Here is a 20,519-nt window from a genome sequence, read left to right on the forward strand (position 1 = left end):
GGACACGAGGCAGATGAAATTTAATGCAAAGAGTTTGACGTGATATATTTTGGTAGAAGAACGAGAAGGAAGGGATGGTAGGGTGAAGGAACCTTGGATGACAAGAGATGTGGAACAGCTAGTCAAGAGGAAGAAGGAAGCTTACTTAAGGTTGAGGAAGCAAGGATCAGACAGGGCTCTAGAGGGTTACAAGGTAGCCAGGAAGGAACTGAAGAATGGACTTAGGAGAGCTAGAAGGGGACATGAAAAAGTCGTGGTATGTAGGATTAAGGAAAATCCCAAGGCGTTCTACACTTATGTGAGGAACAAGAGGATGGCCAGAGTGAGGGGAGGGCCAATCAGGGATAGTGGAGGGAACTTGTGCCTGGAGTCGGAGGAGGTAGGGGAGGTCCTAAATGAATACTTTGCTTCAGTATTCACTAGTGAGAGGGAGCTGGTCGTTTGTGAGGACAGCGTGAAACAGGCTGATATGCTCGAACAGGTTGATGTTAAGAAGGAGGATGTGCTGGGAATTTTGAAAGACATGAGGATAGATAAGTCCCCGGGGCCAGACGGGATATACCCAAGGATATTACGGGAAGCGAGGGAAGAGATTGCCGCGCCTTTGGCGATGATCTTTGCGTCCTCACTGTCCACTTGAGTAGTACCAGATGATTGGAGGGTGGCAAATGTTGTTCCCTTGTTCAAGAAAGGGAATAGGGATAACCCTGGGAATTATAGACCAGTCAGTCTTACGTCGGTAGTGGGAAAATTATTGGAAAGGATTCTGAGAGACAGGATTTATGATTATTTGGAAAAGCATAGTTTGATTAGAGACAGTCAGCATGGCTTTGTGAGGGGCGGTCATGCCTCACAAGCCTTATTGAATTATTTGAAGATGTGACAAAACATGTTGATGAAGGAACCGCAGTGGATGTGGTGTATATGGATTTTAGCAAGGCGTTTGATAAGGTTCCCCATGGTAGGCTCATTCAGAAAGTAAGGAGGCATGAGATACAGGGAAAGTTGGCTGTCTGGATACAGAATTGGCTGGCCCATAGAAGACAGAGGGTGGTAGTAGATGGAAAGTATTCAGCCTGGAGCTCGGTGACCAGTGGTGTTCCGCAGGGATTTGTTCTGGGACCTCTGCTCTTTGTGATTTTTATAAATGACTTGGATGAGGAAGTGGAAGGCTGGGTTAGCAAGTTTGCCGATGACACGAAGGTTGCTGGAGTTGTGGATAGTGTGGAAGGCTGTTGTAGGTTGCAACGGGACATTGACAGGATGCAGAGCTGGTCTGAGAAGTGGCAGATGGAGTTCAACCTGGAAAAGTGTGAAGTGATTCATTGTGGAAGGTCGAATTTGAATGCAGAATACAGACTTAAAGACAGGATTCTTAGTAGTGTGGAGGAACAGAGGGATCTTGGGGTCCATGTCCATAGATCGCTCAAAGTTGCCACCCAAGTTGATAGGGTTGTTAAGAAAGCGTATGGTGTGTTGGCTTTCATTAACAGGGGGATTGAGTTTAAGAGCCGCGAGGTTATGCTGCAGCTCTATAAGGCCCTGGTTAGGCCACAGTTGGAATATTGTGTTCAGTTCTGGTTGCCTCATTATCGGAAGGATGTGGAAGCTTTAGAGAGGGTGCAGAGGAGATTTACTAAGATGCTGCCTGGACTGGAGGGCATGTCTTACGAAGAAAGGTTGAGGGCGCTAGGGCTTTTCTCATTGGAGCAAAGAAGGATGAGAGGTGACTTGATAGAGGGGTACAAGATGATGAGAGGCATCGATAGAGTGGATAGCCAGAGACTTTTTCCCAGGGCGGAAAGGGCTATCACCAGGGGGCATAATTTTAAGGTGATTGGAGGAAGGTTTAGGGGAGATGTCAGAGGTAGGTTCTTTACACAGAGAGTGGTGGGTGCGTGGAATGCACTGCCAGCGGTGGTAGTGGAAGCAGATACATTAGGGACATTTAAGCGACTCTTGGATAGGTACATGGATGATAGTAGTATGAAGGGTGTGTAGGTAGTTTGATCTTAGAGTAGGTTAAAGGTTCGGCACAACATTGTGGGCCGAAGGGCCTGTACTGTGCTGTACTGTTCTATGTTCTTTAAGAGGCAATATAATTAAAGGACAATTCTAAAGTGGGTGCAGGAACAGAGAGACCTGGGGGTATATATGCACAAATTGTTGAAGGTAGCAGGGCAGGTTGAGAAAGTAGTTACAAATGCATATGGGATCCTGGCTTTATAATTAGAGGCATAGAGTACAAAAGCAGGAAGTTACGATGAACCTTTATAAAATACTGGTTCGACCTCAACTGGAGTATTGTCTCCAATTCCAGCACCACACTTTAGGAAGAATGTGAAGGGCTTAGAGAAGGTGCAGACAGGATTTATGAGAATGGTTTCAGGGATGACAGACTTTAGTTGCGTGGATAAATTGAAGAAGCTGAGGTTGTCCTCCTGAGAGAAGATTGAGTGGAGAGTTGATAGAGGTGTTCAAAATCATGAGGGGTCTAGCCAGAGTGGATAGAGAGAAACTGTTCCCATTGGTGGAAGGATCCAGAACTACAGGACATAGCTTTAAGGTGATTGGCAATTTTAAAAATTATTTTGCGGTATGCGGGCATCGCTGGCCAGGCCAACATTTATTGCCCATCCCTAATTGCCCTTGAGAAGGTGGTGGAGAGCGACCTTCTTGAACTACTGCAGTCCATGAGGTGTAAGTACACCAACAGTGCTGTTAGGAAGGGAGTTCCAGGATTTTGACCCAGCGACAGTGAAGGAACAGCAATATAGTTCCAAGTCAGGATCGTGTGTGTCTTGCAGGGGAACTTGCAGGTCGTAGTGTTCCCATGCATCTGATGCTCTTGTCCTTTTAGGTGGTAAAGGTTGCAGGTTTGGAAAGTGCTGTCGAAGAAGACTTGGTGAGTTGCTGCAGTGCATCTTGTAGATGGTACACACTGCTGCCACTGTGCATTGGTGGTGAAGGGAGTGAATGTTAAAGGTGGTGGATGAGGTGCCAATCAAGCGGGCTGCTTTGTCCTGAATGGTATCGCGCTTCTTGAGTGTTGTTGGAGCTGCAGTCATCCAGGCAAGTGGAGAGTATTTCATCACACTCCTGTAGATGATGGAGAGGCTTTGGGGAGTCAGGAGGTGAGTTACTCGCCACAGAATTCCCAGCCTCTGACCCGCTCTTGTGGTCATAGTATTTATATGGCTGATCCAGTTCAGTTTCTGGTCAATAGTCAAATGAATCAATGGTGACATGAGGAAACCCTTTTTACGCAGCAAGTGGTTTTGGATCTTGATTGTACTGCCTGAGAGATGTGGAGGCAGATTCAATCAGAGCTTTCAAAAGGAAACTGAATAAGCACCTGAAGAGAGAAAATTTGCAGCGCTGCGGTGAAAAAGTGGGGGAGTTGGACAAGCTCTTGCAGAGAGCCATCACGAACATAACGGACCAAATGGCCTCCTTTTATGCTGTAACCATTCTATGATTCTAAGCCCTTGGATCTAAATTCTAATACGTTAATAGTTTTCTATTTTTTTGGACTAAGCCAGATTAAGTACCCTCCTCATTCACTGAGGCAACTCATTGATAATATTTAAACAAATGAATACCTATGTAATCTCTTCACATATTTATTGAATTGGTGGCTTGTAGAATGTATTCAATTTGTAGGTTAACATTTGTTCACACACTAACTGCTTGCACACAGTTTACAGGTAACTGAGAGGTAACTGGAGAGGTGTAGGCTGTGTAAGTAACTGGAACCTGTCCAGATTATGCCTAAATTATGGTTCAATATCTGTAAAGCTTGCATCCCTACAGCAAATGCACATCCTGACTTGGACCTATATCACCATTCCTTCACTGTCACTGGATCAAAATCCTGAACTCCATTCCTAAGAGCACTGTGGGTGTACCTACACCAGAGGGACTGCAGCGGTTCAAGAAGGTAGCTCACCACCATCTTCTGAAGAGCAATTAGGATTAGATTTAGAGATACAGCACTGAAACAGGCCCTTCGGCCCACCGAGTCTGTGCCGAACATCAACCACCCATTTATACTAATCCTACACTAATCCCATATCTCTACCAAACATCCCCACCTGTCCCTATATTTCCCTACCACCTACCTATACTAGGGGCAATTTATAATGGCCAATTAACCTATCAACCTGCAAGTCTTTTGGCTTGTGGGAGGAAACCGGAGCACCCGGAGAAAACCCACTCAGACACAGGGAGAACTTGCAAACTCCACACAGGCAGTACCCGGAATCGAACCCGGGTCCCTGGAGCTGTAGGATGGGCAACAAATGCAGGCCTTGCCAGCGATGCTCATATCCCATGAAAAAATAAAAAAGCAGGAATGGACCGGTGATACAAATCAGTGGGAAGTACTGGAATTTGTATTATATATGGTTTTGTGCAGCTAAACTGGCATTTTCTCCATTTTTATGATGCCATTATATATAATTATTGTGCATGCCACAGCAGGAATACCAAACTTTTCATTAGGTATGCCATTTAAACGGCTAGTTGTACTTAGAAATGTGAAGCAATATTATTACAGATGTTTTGTGAATGTCTGACTTTCTGTCATTAGTTCTAATGAGAATGGGTGTTATGAACTTCCCACACAAAATCAGGCTCAGCGGCTGTTTTAATTAAGCCATTAAATTCAACAAAAAAGTGTTTTTAACCATTTTACCAAAAAAAATCAACATAGCCTTTATTGTTGACCACTAAAAATATCTGGCTCCTGGGACTTGGTACCAAGTATGTGGATCATTAACTAAACTTTTGAGGATAGAATTTCCACTCAGTGAAGTTCATGTACAGTTGCTTAATGTGCACCTACTACATCCTATGTGTTCTACTTTTAAAATATAAATGAGCAAAATATGTGTGCAAAAGTAGCTCAAACAGGAATATCACTAAGTATTTGCATGTGAATCTTACTGATGGGAATTTCTATTCTTCGAAAACCAAACAGTTTAAGCTGAAAACCACTGAACATTGCTTGTAATAAGCTGAGAATCCCAAAATACTATTTTACTGGTCTTTGATTTATGTCAGGACATCCATAAAATGGATTTTGAAGGAGTTAGGAGCAAGATGGATGATTATTTAAGGCTTGTAAGGCCAGTCAGTATTATTTTTGATCTTGTACAACATAGAAACCTATTGATGAGAAATGGTAATATTGACAATGGACAATTATACAAATAAATATAAAGAAAGAACTTGTATTTATCTCGTATTTCATCACATCCTCAACTGATTAACTACTTTTAAAATACAGTCATTATTGTTATGTAGGCCAATGTGGCATGCATGCAGTTTACCAGCAGCAATATCCCACGAATAAGCTGAATGAATGACCTGATAATCTGTTTTTGGTGGTGTTGGTTAAGGATAATAGTGTTCTTCTTCAACTTGTGCTATGAGATCCTTTATGTCACCTGAGCAGGCAAACAGGACCTCACGTGAAAGATAATGCAGTACTCCTTCAGTACTGCATTAAACTGCGAGCCTAGATAATGTACTTTACTGGGGCTTGAACCTTCAGACTCCGTGACAAGTGCTACCAGCTGAGCTAAGCTGACAGGGCAAGAGATTTTTAAAATGCTGAAGTAATTTTTTCCCCCTTCCCTAGACAAAGCTGATCCATGGCTGGCTCTCATGGCTAAGCCAAATGGAGGGCTGGATTTTAAGGAGCCCTCGACGTCAGGATCCGTGGCAAGGGGGGCCTGAAAATGGCCCCCGATGAGGCCGGCCACGGACCTCGACACCGAGGGCTCCTTAAAATCTTTACAACCCCAGCCCAATCCACCCGGTGGTGGTGGGGCACCATGGTGGCCCCCCCCACCCCCACCGCCGCTCGGTGACGGGAGCTCAATTACCATATACAAATAAAGTAATGGACATTAAATTTCAAATTGTTGCTGGTAAGAAGAGAAGGCCTGTTACAAGGGATGCCAGACACTTGGTTGGAAGACATTTACATACCAATAGGGACAAGAAGGTTTATCCCCTTGTCCATTTAACTCACAATGGACTTTGAGCACCAGACATTGAAGGCAGGGAAGTGCATTCCAGGCCCTGCTAAGATATGGTCAGACCAGTTAGTCACATGACTAACCTGCTTGGCAACCTGGGTTTTTCTGAATTGTACAAACAGTTTGAACTCAGAAAGTCTGTTTGCTCCTGGACTGAGAAGATTCTCCTGTCTGCTCCCATCTCTTTTTCACAAGCCTCTGAATCCACTGAAGACACATGAACCCCAAGAAAGAAAAGTCTCCTACAGCAAACAAGGTTTAAGAAGAATCCTGGGCCCCAACGAAAAGCAAGATGTACCTACAATCAAGGACTCTACAGTGAGCTCGAAGAACCATAACAAAAACTCTCCAGATATTGCCTCAAACTTTCCATTTTATTTTTCTTCTGCTCTTTTCTGTCTCTTTTTGCATGTGTGTATCGCATATGCACGCTAGCGTGGGCGTGTTGTGTATCCGTAGGCGCCAACCGTTTAATAAATTTCAACTTTTCTTCTTTAAACCTAAGGAAACCTGTTTGTGCTGGTTTCTTTGCTTTATAATTGGAAAGCAGTGAACAAGGATTCACCAAGGGGGAGCTAAAAACACGGTGTGTTTAAAATTAAACCCTGTTACAGTAAGACCAGGTGAAGGCTGAGAGGGACCCCCAGACACCTTTTTCACCTGGTTGTAACAGAAATTTGGGTTCTAGCATTCGGAATTGACCCACAGACAAATGAAAGAAATTGGAAGTGGGAAGCCAAATTGTTCCCAATCAAAAAAAGCAAGATTTCACTACAGGTTTTCTTGTGGTTGTGTGTGCTTGAATACTTGTCTGCCAATGAAGCTAGTAGCTCCCCAAGCCAGGGTGATGTAACTTGGGATAAGTTAAAAGCACTGTCTATGGAGCTGAGGAAAATGGCTGAGCAGTGTGGGATCACTGTACGTGGCAAGGCTAGGAAGTGTGAGCTCCTAAGACTAGTGGTAAGCCATTTTTCCCTTGAATCTGAGGAAGCAGAAGCAGTATTAGAAGTAGATCCTGATACGATACTGGCAGCAAAGCTACAATTGGAACAGAGGAAACTTGAATTAGAGGAAAAAGAGAGAGAGGAGAGGGAGAAGGAGACAGCTTTCCAGAAGGAACGTGAAGAAAAAGAGAGGAGAGAGAGAAAGAATATTCTGGAAGGAATGCGAAGAGAGAGAACTGAAGCGGCTTGAGTTAACCAGGGGGCGACAGAGTGAAAGCATGGCCAATATGGAGGAGCGTAATTTAGGGTTGGGTACAGAATTGTTAAAACTAGCTCGATTAATTCCAAGATTCAATGAAGAGGATGTAGAAAAATTTTTGTGTCTTTTGAGAAACTGGCAAGGCAGCTAAAATGGCCAGCTGAGACCTGATCTCTTTTATTACAAAGTAAGCTAACCGGAAAAGCCCATGAGGTTTATTCCCTGTTGCCAGATGAGAGTTCATCAAATTATCAGTGCAGGAGTTAACGGGGTCATATTATCATCATGGGTGTAAGGGATGGTGGGAAGGATTGTAGTTGAAAGTTAAGGCAGTTTGGGGTGTACGGTCAGATGGTAAAGGCAAGTGTTTTTTTGGGGGGAAGGGCAAATTAATTTAATTGTTATTGGGGGTGGGGTGAGAGAGGGGCAAAAGAGAATTATTTATTTAATTGCATTAAATTTTTTAAAAAGCCAGTAAGGCTGACAGCCCTTTATAAATGGCGTCAGCGCTTGCGCACAAGCACCTGATGCCATTTCTGGGGACGGACAGCCTGCCCCCTCCACATGATCGGGGGGAGGGGCGGGTGGCCCGCCTGGCTATTTAAATATGCTGCCGCGCTTAGAATCACGGCGACACTTTGGTGTGCGACCCGCACGGCTGGGACATTTTTTCACCTGCCGCCGATTTAGGCCGCAGGCTTATAAAATTCAATCCAGTGACTGTTTCTTTGTAACCAAATGAGAGAGCCATCCTGTGCTAACAGCATTCGCAAACAGGGATTAGATGTATATCAGTTTATTTTGCTTTTTGATGCTGTTGGTTAGAAGGAATATTACTCATCACATAAGAGAACTCTTTGCTTGTCTTTATAATGTGCCTTGTGATCTTCAACATCCAGCAGAACATGTAGACTCGACTGGAACAGGCAAAGAACTTCAGTTTCCATCTCATCCAAAGGTCAGTATCTTCAGCAATGCAACACTCATTCTGTGCTTCATTACAGTGTAAACCTAGATTATGAATTCAATCCTTGTCATGGGGCTTGAAACCATATCCTTCCAACCCCCAGTTTGAAGAGCGCTCCCATAACAGCCATAAAGTTGCGGCAGGCATCACAGCTGAATCTGACATGTCCTCAGTTGACATCCAGACATGCACTTTCCAGCAACAATCAACTAAACAGTGATCAAGATTTGGAAATATGGCTGATATTACCGCTCCCTAGCCCGGGGCTCAGTCCAATTGCAGTGCTCCCACTGCTTCCCTAGCTGAGATTAGCCAACAGACAATTGTAACAGAAACATTCTTTCCAAAACTAAGGAGTGTAAATGGAAGGCAGGGAAAGGGTTTATGTTGGGAATGCTGGACTACCAGAGGAAGGCAATAAGACTGTAAATAGGAGTTACTAATTTAGTTATCCTTGCTGAAACTTGTGTGTAATTTTGCTCCTTGGTTCTCGGGCCAATGATCAAAATTCGTAATGGTCCATGAACAACAAAGGGTTAGTTGAGCACAAAGGCGCAATGTGCACAAGAACAAACACTTGAATTTCAATGGATGACATGGCATTCTCACAAACAAAAAGTCACCATTGTCCCTGACTTCTTAGCATGACCATGTAAAGCAGCTCTAATGTGGGTAGGAACAAGATGATAGAACTAAAGATAACTTGAAGCCAAAACAGTGATCAATGTCTGACAAAGTAAACAACAACTTAATCTAGTTTCTCCAACAATAGGACTTCTAAATCACTTTTCTCTCTCTTTCCTCTTCCCATTTTCATGCTAATCATTAATCAATTTTAGCCATGTTGTATTTTAAATCAGGATTTTAACTGCAAGCTAGTTTGATCAATCGATAGGAAGTTTATTAATCATTTGAGAATTATGAGAGCATTTTGGACTTACTTTTGAACCTCAGATTTTTGATTTCTGCAGAGAGATTCAATTAACTGAAATCAAAATATTATCTCCACTTTAATTTCAAAAACACCGCCTTTTGAATAACAATTTTTAAAATTAATAGCAGGGGCTTATCACATTCTGAACATAAAGAGTTAACAAACCAAATGTTTTTTTTAAAAAAGAACAGTGTATGTTTCTAATATCCTTTGAAAAAAGGCTCTGGCCTTAAGCTTCATTTTCACAGTGAATCTGGAGTCAATTCTGTTAACTTTTATTTTGAATTTGCAGCAGGAGTTGGCAGAGCCCCCAGAAGATCTAAATCAGGCTAACCCTCAAATTCCAGCATTGGGATGCCAGACCCATAGCCTGGGTTATGCACGCAACATCATCGACAAAACTTCTGGCGCACACATTTTGAAAACACCGTCTACCACCATTTCATCAGATTGCCTGAGAGCACGAAACAGAGCATCAGAGTAAAAGCAAACTGAGTTTTCATTCAAAACGTGAAGAATGTTTTTTGTCAATAATTCTAAATTTATTCTAAAATGTTCTCTAAACACATATAAAACATAGCTTATTTCAGTGCAAATGTTACTTCATTCTGTCTTGAATATGTGGCCCCTGTGTAAATGGGCCTTTACAGCAATCATTGTGAATCAGTCTAAGTCCCAGTGTGTAGAGAGTTGATTTTACTATGTATGCACAAAAAGACAATGCAGAGCACAGTAGGGCTCCGGGCCTGACCTTTTTGTATTTCCTTGTGATCTCTGAACCAGTGCCCCTTTGTGTGCCAGGACCCATAAACAAATCTGAATGACACAAACTCACTCACTTTTCAAGTATAAGGCAGCGACTGATTTAAATTAATTGTTTCAAATGTACCCGAGGGAAGGAGCATTAACTCACAGCTTATAGCTGTGGCTCTCAACATGTGTTTTGTACTCTGCCAGTGCTAGTCTGCCATTCCATTCTCTGAGAACTTGTGCTGGCAAGTGTAGGCTATGGAGATTCAAATTTCAGAATGAATATGTTGAATCTGATCCATTGATACATCCTATGACTGTAGGAGGCAGTGGATGAAACTGGAGAAATAAATTCTTCAGCTCTTCATACCTTTGAGAGTTCTTGCCCTGGACCACACTGTTTGCAGGCCACACAGTTCCCAGCTTGGTCTCTGTACTCCTGCTCCCGGCAGTCTCCTGTCTCGCCTGCAGCTAAGCGAACCTAATGAAAACAGGCAGAATTACTGAATAAATTCAGTTCCAAAAGAATCTTTCGTTTTTCATTGAAGTTGGAAGAGCAAAATATTGGTAAGTAGTAACTGGGTAATTAAAAAAAAGCATCCTTTTCTGATTGCGTACAGGCAGTCTGCAGAGTAATATTGAAAAAGCCGCTATTGATAATTGCAATGTATATACTAAACATATAAATTTTCTGGCTGCCCTAAATCAAGAAGGAATCAAAGCAGATAAAGCCCGAGGAAGGGTCTTTTAAACTTAAAACATCAACTAGCTGACTTTTGTTGTTCCACAGATGCTGTCTGATTTACAGAGTATTCCAGCTTTTCTGGTTTTGTTTTTTAGATTTCTAGCATCCGCAGTATTATGATTTTTAATGCCAGAGGAAGTCTGACGTGGCATTAATGCCAGAGTGAATTTTGTTATCAGTCACTACTGCAAGCTGATTACTGGCAGTGCCACTGTAAGCAAAGCTTCTGACAAGAATGTTTGATCTGTGCCATTTGTCTTCAGAACAATGGGAGGCTAGCAGTGTGATGTTACTATTCTACTATCTGCTCTGTCTCCTTGCACAGCTTGATTCCACAATCTGAGGCCTGTAATGGTGTAAATGTTGGGGACATCAAACAGCTCAGCAGGTCCCTGAATGAACCATACCTGCATAACTTTGCTGTGAGAGGCAACACCATATAAACAGTGTGGTCTCCAACATCAAAACCTTCTCTGACAAAGGAATCACTATTTCTGGAACTCCTCGCATTTGGGTCATGCAATGGCCTCAGCATGGTATCAACTTAAGTTCCAAATTTATTAGACTCTGCTTATTTGTTCTCCTAAATATTATACTGGCAATTCCTTGTCCCATTGCCTCTGGTTTGCTGAAAACTGAATAACGATACAAAGAGTTAAGGAATAGCAAGCATGAAAAGTCTTTGACTTTCATTTAAAAAGACAGGATAAACAAGGCCTTATTAAATTGGTTTCATAGAAACAAACATCTGTGAATTGCAATGTAATCTTAGTCCTATTGCTGCATTGTGATATATAAAGAAAGGTTAGTTGAACCAACACTACAAGGACTGTAAAGAATCTACTTCAGAGTCCATTATAACGGTTTTCTGTGATGCTCCCTCTACTACATAGGCATTTACTCTGATTTATGTTTTTGCAATCACTATTCAATGTGTAACTCTACATTTTGTATAATTAAAAGGCTGCAAATATTTCATGGCCCCAACTGGACTTGCCAAGGACACAACAGCACAAACTACAGTACATTAAAAATGACAAGACAGGCAAATCTTTAGAATGGTAGGTCATTGATAGATGCATTTAAGGGAAAGCTAAATGAGTACATGAGAGAGAAGGGAATAGAAAGATAAGTTAATAGGGTGAGGTGAATTAAAGTGGGAGGATGCTCGCATGAAGCACAGACGTGTTGGGCCAAATATCCTGTTTCTGCTCTGTAAATTCTATTTAATCAGCTAGGTCAAACTATGTGTTGAGTGTAACTTGAGAAATAACTTGTAGCCCTAAAAAGCTGTATTGACTTTAGAGCTAGACTGCCACCTAGTGTAGTTAGTTACAACTCAAGTAACGTATTCAAAAAAGAATTGGAAAGATTTCTAATCCAGCAAGGAGTGGAGTGAATGTTTTGTACTAAGAGTCAGATGAGAATAGCCCAGTGTAAATTGTGAAAATCATCCTAATCTGACAAACTGAATAAGAACATAAGAAATAGGAGCTGGAGTAGGCCATTCAGACCCTTGAGTCTACTCTGCCGTTAAACAAGATCATGGCTGATCTGATTATGGCCTTACTCCACTTTCCTGTCACCAACTCCCTGCACCACCACCAACCCCACCCCCATCCCTGCCCACACCCCCCCCATAACTCTTAGATTAGATTAATTAGATTAGAGATACAGCACTGAAACAGGCCCTTCGGCCCACTGAGTCTGTGCCGAACATCAACCACCCATTTATACTAATCCTACACTAATCCCATATTCCTACCAAACATCCCCACCTGTCCCTACATTTCCCTACCACCTACCTACACTAGTGACAATTTATAATGGCCAATTTACCTATCAACCTGCAAGTCTTTTGGCTTGTGGGAGGAAACCGGAGCACCCGGAGAAAACCCACGCAGACACAGGGAGAACTTGCAAACTCCACACAGGTGGTACCCGGAATCGAACCCGGGTCCCTGGAGCTGTGAGGCTGCGGTGCTAACCACTGCGCCACTATGCCGCCCTGTAGATCAAAAATCTGTCTAACTCAGCCTTGAATATATTCAATGACCCAGCCTCCACTGCTCACTGGGAAGAGAATTCCAAACACTGAGAAAATAAATTCTTCCTCATCTCCATCTTAAATGACAGCCCCCTTAATTTGCAACTGTGTTCCCTAGTTCTAGATTCACTCAGAAGGGGAAATATTCTCTCAGCATCTACCCTGTCAAGCCCGCTCAGAATCTTAACAACAAGAAATGCTGGAAACACTTAGCAGGTCTGGCAGCATCTGTGGAGAGAGAAGCAGAGTTAACGTTTCAGGTCAGTGACCTTTCTTCAGTTCTGAATCAGACTAGTGAACAACCATTACTTAGTCAAATAAGCTTATATTCCTATTACTTTGCTTGGCTCTTTTCACCTTAATATTGAAACATAAATACAACCAAATGTGTATTACTCTCTGGTTGAATTATTTTTGTTCAATTTATTGTTTTGAAAGGTTATTAACTTTTATTAGAATTACTGATTTACTGATGGGCTTTACTTCCAAGTCACCCTCCTTACAAGTCAAGCAACTGCTTAATTTATATATTTGACAGATCCTTTGCTGGGATAACAACATAATACTTGCATTTATATACAGGCTTTAAAATATGAAAACATTCCAATGTGCCTCACAGAATTGTTAGCAGACAAAAATGGACATCAAACCAAAGAAGGAGTTATTAAGAGCGGTGACCAAAAGCTTGGTCAAAGAGGTGGGTTTTAAGGAGAGTCTTAAAGGAGATGATAGAGCTGGAAAGGTGGAGAGGTTTAAGGATAGAATTCCAGAGTTTGGGTCCAAGATGGCATGGCCACCAATGGTGCAGTGAAGAGGACAGAGGATTGTACCAGAGGGGAGAGTAAAAGGAATGCGACTTGTCAAACAGTTGTAGGGCTGGAAGAGGTTCCAAAGAAAAGAGGCATGAAGGTGAGGATGAGAGTTTTAATTTGGAGGCATTGAGGGATCAGGAGCCAATGATTTTTTATTATTCATTCGGGGGATGTGGGCGTCGCTGCCTAGGCCAGCATTTAAAGCCATCCCTAATTGCTCTTGAGAAGGTGGTGGTGAGCTGCCTTCTTGAACCGCTGCAGTCCTTGTGGTGTAGGTACACCAACAGTGCTGTTAGGAAGGGAGTTCCAGGATTTTGACCCAGCAACACTGAAGGAACGGTGATATGGTTCCACGTCAGGAAGCTGTGTGGCTTGGAGGGGAACTTGCAGGTGGTGGTGTTCCCATGCATCTGCTGCCCTTGTCCTTCTAGGCAGTAGAGGTCACGGGTTTGGAAGGTGCTGTCGAAGGAGCCTTGGTGAGTTGCTGCAGTGCATCTTGTAGATGGTACACACTGCTGCCACTGTGCGTCAGTGGCGGAGCGAGTTACTGTTGAAGGTGGTGGATGGGGTACCAATCAAATGGGCTGCTTTGTCCTGGTTGATGTTGAGCTTCTTGAGTGTTGTTGGAGCTACACCCATCCAGGCAAGTGGACTGTATTCCATCAGACTCCTGACTTGTGCCTTGTAGATGGTGGATAGGCTTTGGGGAGTCAGGAGGTGAGTTACACGCCACAGAATCCCCAGCCTCTGACCTGCTCTTGTAGCCACAGCATTTATGTGGCAGGTACTGTTCAGTTTCTGGTCAATGGTGACCCCCAGGATGTTGATTGTCAGGGTTTCTGCGATGGTAATACCATTGAACGTCAAGGGGACATGGTTAGATTCTCTCTTGTTTGAGATGGTCATTGCCTGGCACTTGTGTGACGTGACTGCTACTTGCCACTTGTTACAACCAGGTGAGAAAGGTGGTGGTGAGCTGCCTTCTTTTACTGCAGTCTTTTACTGTCTTCATCTGGTCTTATTGTAACAAGGGTTTAATTTTTAAACACACTGTGTTTTTGAGTTCCCCCTTGGTGAATCCTTGTTCACCGCTTTCCAATTATAAGGCAAAGATATGAGCACACCAGGTTTTCTTAGGTTTAAAGAAGAAAAGTGAAATTTATTAAAACTTAAACTGTAACTCTAATTCAGTTAATGCCTACGGATACACGCCGCGCCTCATGCTAGCATGCATACGCGATATGCACATGCAAATAGAGACAGAAAAGAGCAGGAGAAAAATAAAGTAGAGAGGTTTGAGGCAATATCAGAAGAGTTTCTTGTTACAGTGCTTCGAACTCACTGCGGTCCATTTGTAGGTAGTCTTGCTTTTTGTTGGGGCCCAGTATTCTTCTTAAACCTTGTTCACTGTAGGAGACTTTTCTCTCTTGGGGTTCATATGTCTTCAATGGATCTTTAGTTCCGTGAGAAAGAGATGGGAGCAGACAGGAGAGAGGTGTTCTCAGTCCAGGAGAAAAACGCTTTCTCAGTTCAAATTCTCTGTGGTAAGTTCAAATTCAAAAACTCCAACTGCTAATTAGTCATGTGACTAAACTGGTCTGACCAGGTCTTCTGTGTATTGGGGAAGCAGGGATTGGGTCCTTTGTTTCAACACCGTCTGCTAGTATGCAAAAAAAGGTCTTTCCAGCGAGGGGCCTGGCATTTCCTTGTGATCGGCCTTCTTTTCTTCCCAGCAGCAATTTTAAGTTTTAATATTCATGTGTGTGCCTCATTCTTGGCAGGTGGAGGTCTGCATGACTCACTTATCAGCCCAAGCCTGGATATTGTCCAGGTCTTGCTGCATATGGACATTGGCTGCTTCAGTATCCGAGAGGTTACGAATGGTGATGAACATTGTGTAATCATCAGTGAACATCCCCACTTCTGACCTTATGATGGAGGGAAGGTCATTGATGAAACAGCTTAAGATGGTTGGGCCTAGGACAATACCCTGAGGAACTCCTGCAGTGATGTCCTGGGACTGAGATTCTTGACCTCCGACAACCACAACCATCTTCCTTTGTGCTCGGTATGACTCCAACCAGCGAAGAGTTTTCCCCCTGATTCCCATTGACTCCGCCTCCTTGATGCCATACTCAGTCAAATGCTGCCATGATGTCAAGGGCAGTCACTCTCACCTCTGGAGTTCAGCTCTTTTGTCCTTGTTTGGACCAAGGCTGTAATGAGGTCAGGAGCTGAGTGGCCCTGATGGAACCTAAACTGAGCATCAGTGAGCAGGTTATTGCTGAGCAAGTGCCACTTGACAGCACTATCAATGACCCCTTCCATCACTTTGCTGATGATCGGGAGTCGACTGATAGGGCAGTAATTGGCTGGGTTGGATTTGTCCTGCTTTTTGTGCACAGTCCATACCTGGGCAATTTTCCACATTGCTGGGTAGATGCCAGTGTTGTAGCTGTACTGGAACATGTAGATCAGTGAGCACAGCAGTGATGGGTGAGCAGGACTTGGTGCACTGTGATAGACAGAGCCAACAACAACTTGTATTTATATAGCACCTTTAACATGGTAAAATAAAGATAAAAATTCTAAAATCGAGGTATTCGCAACAGGGAGCCCACATAGCACAGCTGTAAGATTTCAATTTAAAAGTTTTTGGTACTACATTGTTGATTCTTATGGAGAAGGAGGTAAAACGAAAATTAATTTTCTTGAAAATAGCTGTTTTATATGGATTTGGCCTATTTGTTTGATCTCTTTCAGTGAACAATGAATAGCACAGGATCTGAAACATTTCACTGACAGGGATGTGTGTTTGGCTGGTGATTTAAGGCAATAGCAAAAACTATTCAGATTCAGTGGAACGATAATTACAAACATTTTACTAGAACAATTTTGCTCCCAGGTCAGGTAAAAGCTATCATTATATCCAGTAGAAAGGTTCAAAGCTCGAAATCCAAATTCCTGATGAGAGCTATTTTGCTAGTCACCATAAGTCTGTAATTACAAAGGTTGACTGTATTCAGCTGTTTCTGAATAAACTATCTCTATAAACTAACCCTTTTCCTAATAATTCTTAATAAACCAGAAGGACTCTAGAAAATTTGCACACCTAATAAACACTTTGAAGGGTTAACAGTAACATATCAATTTGTAAAGAATATTTTGGAAAGATTATCCACCATAATGGTATTTGACAAAGGAAGTGCAGCTTTTTTTTTGGAGTGACTGTGGTCCCAATCCTTTGTAAAAATATAACAATAAACCTTTGTGTTACATACTTTCTGAGAATTAGAGAGCTGGTAGCAATATGCAACATTTTTCATATCTCTAACTCTGTGTTCCAACCTGCTAGAGACAGCCAATGTGAAAGCACTCTATACTTGGAAGCAAAATGCAACCCTATGTCATTTGAACACAAAATATCACAATCATCATTTTGGGAGTCTTCTGATATTTGCATTCGGTCTTGTAATGATACATTGCAATTTTCTGGAAAGTGGAGACTTTCAAGGACTGGTACAAAGACATCAAATACAAACTCCTTACCAGACAAAACAAAGCGATCAGCAGGTGTTGCAACATGCCTTTTTGTTTGTGGAACATCCAGACTCTCATTCCTGCGGTACAAAGTATCTCCGCTGAGATCTACCTCGGCTTTCTCATCAATAAATAGGTCTGGAAAGTAAAACACTTTCTAGTAAATCTCAAGTGGACAAAGGATTATAAGTAAGAACTGTATCACACAACAATCGGTCCTTATATCGGCATCATAGAATGCTCAAGTGCTGCAAGAATTCCTTGCCATGTATGAGTGACACTGTTCCACACAGAGGTGTCCAGTGCCTGAACAATTCTGCAAAATATGTTTATTTAGAGAAATTCTGGATTGGTTCATAAGCTTTTGGAATCGCGTCCCTTCTAAAATTAAACTGCAGCAAACCTGTTTTTGTTGTAAAATTGTAAGATATCTAACGCTCCTGACGATGGGTTACATCCAAACATTAACACGTCTATTCTCAGCTTATATTTTCTCAGCATTTCCAACATATTCCGTGTTTCAGATCGCCTTTTTTTAAATGTGTACTTTTTAATTAAGAGCTTGTAAGGTTGATCATAAAATCCTTTAAAGAATTCTCAAGTGCCGAGTTTGCAGAATTTTGTCTTATCAAATATAAAGGCCACAACTTTCTACTTTTAGAAAGACCTGATTATCTTGGGCACACATGGGAATATCGAAACACAAAGCTCATTTTTGCTGGATTTATTCACTGCTTATGGAAGCAGAGACGGGATTTGAGAGGCAGTCTCCAAAAAGGTGGCCAAATTCGTGCAATTCTTTGCAACTCCGTCCGAATTCCGGCTGGATTGGCAGAGGTCAGGGGGTCAGATAATTTCCTGATTGTTGGCCCAGTTTGCCTGACTCACCTTCAGGCCAGAGAAGGTTTTCTACAGCGACAGGGTGAGTGCATTTGAAAAAAATATTGTGATGGATGTCGCCACACAGTCTGAGCGGAGCAATTCTTCCCTCTTTATAATAGTCAGTTGATGTAGTGAGGCCGTGAATCTGTGCCCTTGTTTATTTTCAGTGAAAGTTCCCTTTTCTCCTCACAGCCTGAGCTCGGTGAAGGGATGGCTAGCAGCCGACGGCGGATTTTGCATCTCCATAAACTTTTTACTTCCCCAATAGACACCGATATTTAATCCGCGCACAGTCACCAATTCTATCCTAAAAGGCGGGCAATTTGGTGAAGTAAATAACTGTCATAGACGCCGAATATTGGCCGATTTCAATGAACATCATCACCACCATCCCTCCGAACATCAATTGAAACCGGTGGGAGCTCACCCCTCACTCCTCAAAAAAAATACCAAAACATTCTCCGCGCGTGTGGAAAGCAAAGCACCAAATGCTAAAAGCCACCGAGCCAGCCTTGTGATTGGCAACACTCATTCCGAGCGATCAATTCCATTAAAAGTTGGAATACGGGGCATTAAACTGCCTGCACTCGCCTTTCGGACAAGTAAATCTGCCGCCCATTTCCTCCAACCCGCAAGCCATCGGCTTACCTGCCCCGAACTCGCGATCTTTATTCTCTTGACTTTCTCCTTTGGTTTCTCTCTTTTCACATCTAAAGTTCCCCCTTCCCCCAGCTCAGTGTCCGCAAACCCCCCGCCATCCGCCGCCCCACACTCTGATCGCCCAGCAACATTTCAATGCAGTGCAGCCACTTCAAAGGCAGCAGCCAGGGCCAGCAGTAGCCTGTGGTAATCTGATCGGAGATCACTGAGCGATCAAAGGCTGCTGCGGACCAAGAGCATTTAAAAGCAGGTACAGCGCCAGCGCAGAGTTGGAGCGCAGACCCCTGTTCGTGTTCCTCTATACCTCGAAAGTCGACTCCTTTTTGTTTCTTTTGGATGCAGATCCTTTTTCTTGTACCTAGCAGTCCGTAAAAGCAACCGAGCCGTGGCAGCCTTCCTACGCTGATGTTTTATCTGAATCTAACCGCTGCGGCTCTAGAGTGTTTGGGAGTTTCAGACTGTGTGTGTGTCAAGCACTTCTCAGCGCCAGGGGTTACAGTCTATCCCTTTCATCTCCCTTTTCAGATCCCATGACATCATCTAAACTTCAGACTGCAAAGGGATTGGTTAGGAATGAGGCATCCTGGGGAAAATTGGTAATAGTATAGAACAAAACTTTAATCCTTCTTCAGATTGGGTTTACACACATGCCTGCTTAAATTGAGAGCGTAATGCTGACGAGTGCTGGACAAAGACAGATGCAGCTAGATGCACTATCTCGTTTAATATCAATACGTGCATTTTTGAAAACCTCATTGAATCAACATGAATGTGTGAACGCACTTATTTATAACAATAATAACGACGGCGTGATTCTTATTGTTGAAACTGCATTGCATGGAATAATTACCCTCTGTAATCAGTCGGAGTACATACAAAGTTGTATGCAACCACAAAAAACTGTATACAAAGAACAGTCTACGCTATTGTCTACAACATGGGCAGAAATTGCGATGGTGACAATTTTCATACATCTCGACATTGGCATGATTTTTTATTTGAGAATTTGGCTTAGCTATTTATCTCACTGATTTTTCTCTGTCAGTTTTTCTCCCCCTTCCCCTGTTCAGTAAATGTTGACTTCCAGCTGATGTGTCGGTCCAGTTGCCCTCCAGTCACTTGCCCAAATGATCATTTTTCATGTGTGAACCTTGACAATGGGAACTGGCAACATATTTGACTGCAAGGCGCTTCAAAACTGAATTTTGTCTGAACCAATGTCCAGACATGCACAATTCCAGTAGGGATCATTAGATGGTAATCAAAAATGGGAATCCTGGTGAGATTCCCCTCCTGAACCAAGGGACGCTGACTGCTCGACTCTGGCTCAGATCATTTAGCTTACCACAGACCGGGAATGAACCTGAAAGCTTTCTGTTCTGTGTAGTTAAAAGTATTCATTAGATAAACTGTCGAGGGAACTTTGACTGTAGTTTGAAATCATGATAGAAAATGTTTTTCTGTTGTCTAGCTTTTCTGCGCTTTTTCTGAATTTTGGATATTATTTGTCCTGCTCCCTTTCAAAGATATGAATTAACTAATCACCTGATGAGTGACTTGTGGACATCCCTAGAAAATAGATCTGGTATTTCCCAGGTTAGGCTGCACCTGTGGAAAGAGAAAGTGAATCAACTTTTCAGGTCGATCATGTTAATGGTGTTTTTCTCTCTCTACAGATGTTGCCAGACTAGCTGAGTAAGTCCAGCATTTTCTTTATTTAATTTCAGATTTCCAGCATCCACAATATTTTGCTTTTGTAGATTTGGTATTTGCCAGATATTCATAGATGGATTGCTACAATTACCACAGTATGGATTGCAGTTTTAACTTAACTGCCATAACTTGGTGATTTTTTTCAATCGGTTGTTTTGACTCTCATAAATTATTCTTCTATAATATGCCTAGTGTTGACTGTAACAAATCTTGTGCCTT

At 42.6% G+C, this 20,519-nt stretch overlaps 1 protein-coding gene across 3 annotated transcripts in view; it reads right to left on the reverse strand.

Moving 5' to 3' along the window:
* The window catches only part of tnfrsf19 (tumor necrosis factor receptor superfamily, member 19), a 126,481-nt gene extending 107,377 nt beyond the window's left edge, over positions 1–19,104 (reverse strand). For 2 of the 3 annotated variants that reach the window (XM_068032846.1, XM_068032844.1), the window contains exons 1-3: positions 18,892–19,104; positions 17,055–17,183; positions 10,272–10,382 (exon numbers count right to left, since the gene is read on the reverse strand). In XM_068032846.1, the coding sequence (XP_067888947.1) occupies positions 10,272–10,382; positions 17,055–17,123 (180 nt within the window). In that variant the 5' untranslated portion in view covers positions 17,124–17,183; positions 18,892–19,104. Of the gene's footprint in view, positions 1–10,271; positions 10,383–17,054; positions 17,184–18,575; positions 18,651–18,891 lie in introns of those variants that run through there. The other variant, XM_068032845.1, reaches the window with a different exon arrangement.
* Positions 19,105–20,519: the final 1,415 nt, after the last annotated feature.

The sequence above is a fragment of the Heterodontus francisci genome, chromosome 6 (genome assembly GCF_036365525.1).
Source record: "Heterodontus francisci isolate sHetFra1 chromosome 6, sHetFra1.hap1, whole genome shotgun sequence".
NCBI classification, from domain to species: Eukaryota; Metazoa; Chordata; class Chondrichthyes; order Heterodontiformes; family Heterodontidae; genus Heterodontus; species Heterodontus francisci.